General features: G+C 35.8%; 1 protein-coding gene across 1 annotated transcript; it reads right to left on the bottom strand.

The window, feature by feature from the left end:
• Window positions 1–350: 350 nt before the first annotated feature.
• LOC112770571 (F-box/kelch-repeat protein At3g23880-like) lies at window positions 351–1532 on the bottom strand. The gene has a single exon (XM_025814910.1). The coding sequence runs from the start codon at window positions 1530–1532 to the stop codon at window positions 351–353; it is 1182 nt and encodes a 393-aa protein (XP_025670695.1).
• Window positions 1533–2090: the final 558 nt, after the last annotated feature.

Genomic DNA, 2090 nt, shown 5'->3' with positions numbered 1-2090 from the left:
GAGAGCCGTTAATTAAATTAGTCAAATCATTTAACCTGAGAGCCGTTAATTAAATTAGTCAAATCATTTAACGGCTTTCAGTATAACTTCAGGTGAAACTGTACCTGAATTTTCACCTTTTTTATGTATAAATATATATACCATAAAATGAATATTGCAATTTATTTGTTTAGTTATTCCAGCAAGATTATTAGAATATCAAAGAAATTTCCAAAAATAGTAAATTACAATTCAACCATAACTAATATAAGAGAATATTAGAATAGACTTTTGCATTAATTTATAAAAAAATATTAAAAGATTAAATATTAATTAAAAATAATATATTTTGTTCATCATCTAATATTATTCTAATCAATAGTTTTAAGACCACAATAATGTGAAGGTGAGACCAAGCTCTCATGGCAAAGGAAGAAAGACATCCGATAAGGAAAATAGCCGTAAAGATAAAGTAGTGTGTTTTGACGTAAATTATACACAAATAAACTGTCATTAGATTTATCCAGTGCCAAAAGATTATGATCTTCTGAGACATACAGGGGTGCTACCGAAACATATGGTGAGATTAAAGTAGTAAATGGGATTGCCAACCATTTAATCCAAGACTCTTTAACTCCATGCTCCTTCATTATCCAGAATGTGCAAAACAGTGTACACGTTGTGTAAACAGAATAACAAAGACAGTTATTGTGGAGTGACAACTGAGGCACTTGGGTGTAGTCAGAGCACCTTGAAACAATAGGCAGACACATTCGACCAAACGACTCTGTTTTCAAGTCGAAAGTAAGAACGAACCACTCAGTTTTATAATTTCTAGTACTAGTAGAATCATACACAAGCCAATTCAGAGTGCCGCTCACAAATATTCCATATCCGTTGTCAGCTACGTGATACGGAAACACGGGATGATCAACAGTTTTCCAACAAGGATTTGCACCAAAAGTGAAAACTACAGCTCCAGATCTCACTTTGGAATCAGTTATAAGAGACGAGGCACCACAACCCATAACAAACTTGTACTGGTCATGTAGAATATCATAGCCAAAGCCACCATAAACAAAATTTCCGCACTCGTGGGAGCACCCGAATGGAACGGATGGGGATACCGAACGGATACTGGGATTGAAAAGAGTAAGAGTTTTATAGGGAAAACCTTGAGACAGACAGAGCAATCCGTTGCAAGATCCCCTGATGAATTTTCCGGGAGCTGGATACGACACGAATGTTGTCTGCTGGCGATAAAGAATAAGAGATTGTGAAGAGCAATGCATGATGTCATCTTTCCGTCCTGATCCCTCCTCCCAACACAGCAATGGCGGCCGCTGAGTTAGGGTTGAGTGTTGAACGTGGATCATGGCGAATTCATGGCTGCAGATTAGGGAGTTCCATGAACGGCACACGCTCCTCAGTCGTAGGAGGACCCTCACTGAAAGCCTCAACAAGATTTCCCTGATCACCTCTTCTGGAAGTTCATCTTCGTACTCATGACGTTTCATTCTCATCATTGGAGAATTAGGGTGTCTGTTTCCCATTCTCATCAGTGGACATAGGGTTTCTGTTTCTTCGAGAAACTAATTTTGCGTGCATATATATATATGGTTCTCTGGGCTCTGGGCTCTTTGATGGCCCGTTAGTGAAGCGAACTAAGAAAGTCTCAACTAAAAAGGGAATGAATTATAGAAAAAAATAATAATTTGACTGAGAAGGTTAGGTAGAGGCAATTTGCATGAATTGCTGCTATTTCCTTCAAATTCTAATATGGATTAATGGTTTTAGGTTCCGCCATGGCATAGTTAACTCAAAGAATTGTATGTATTGGGATACATTCCGGTGTTGGAGAGGGTGCATCCCTTCCCTAAAGCCAAACTTATGAGCAGCTAAACTAATAATTTCTCTCTTATATTTAGATTCAGCATTCCTACATATTCAAATTTTTTTAACAATAAAATTCTATTAAATTAGTTTAAATTCAACAAAAATTAATTCTATTAATAAAACTATGTCTGCTTAAAATTTTATTAAATTAGTCTAAACTTAACAAAAATTTGTTTTATTAAAGAAAACGACTTAGACATACTTAAAATTAATTT

Source organism: Arachis hypogaea, chromosome 18, assembly GCF_003086295.3.
Source record: "Arachis hypogaea cultivar Tifrunner chromosome 18, arahy.Tifrunner.gnm2.J5K5, whole genome shotgun sequence".
Classification (NCBI taxonomy): Eukaryota; Viridiplantae; Streptophyta; class Magnoliopsida; order Fabales; family Fabaceae; genus Arachis; species Arachis hypogaea.
This window is presented reverse-complemented; position numbering and strand designations above follow the sequence as displayed.

What these genes read in the sequence shown, in the direction of transcription:
- LOC112770571 (XM_025814910.1), bottom strand. Translation starts at nt 1,532, where the DNA reads ATGGGAAACAGACACCCTAATTCTCCAATGATGAGAATGAAACGTCAT.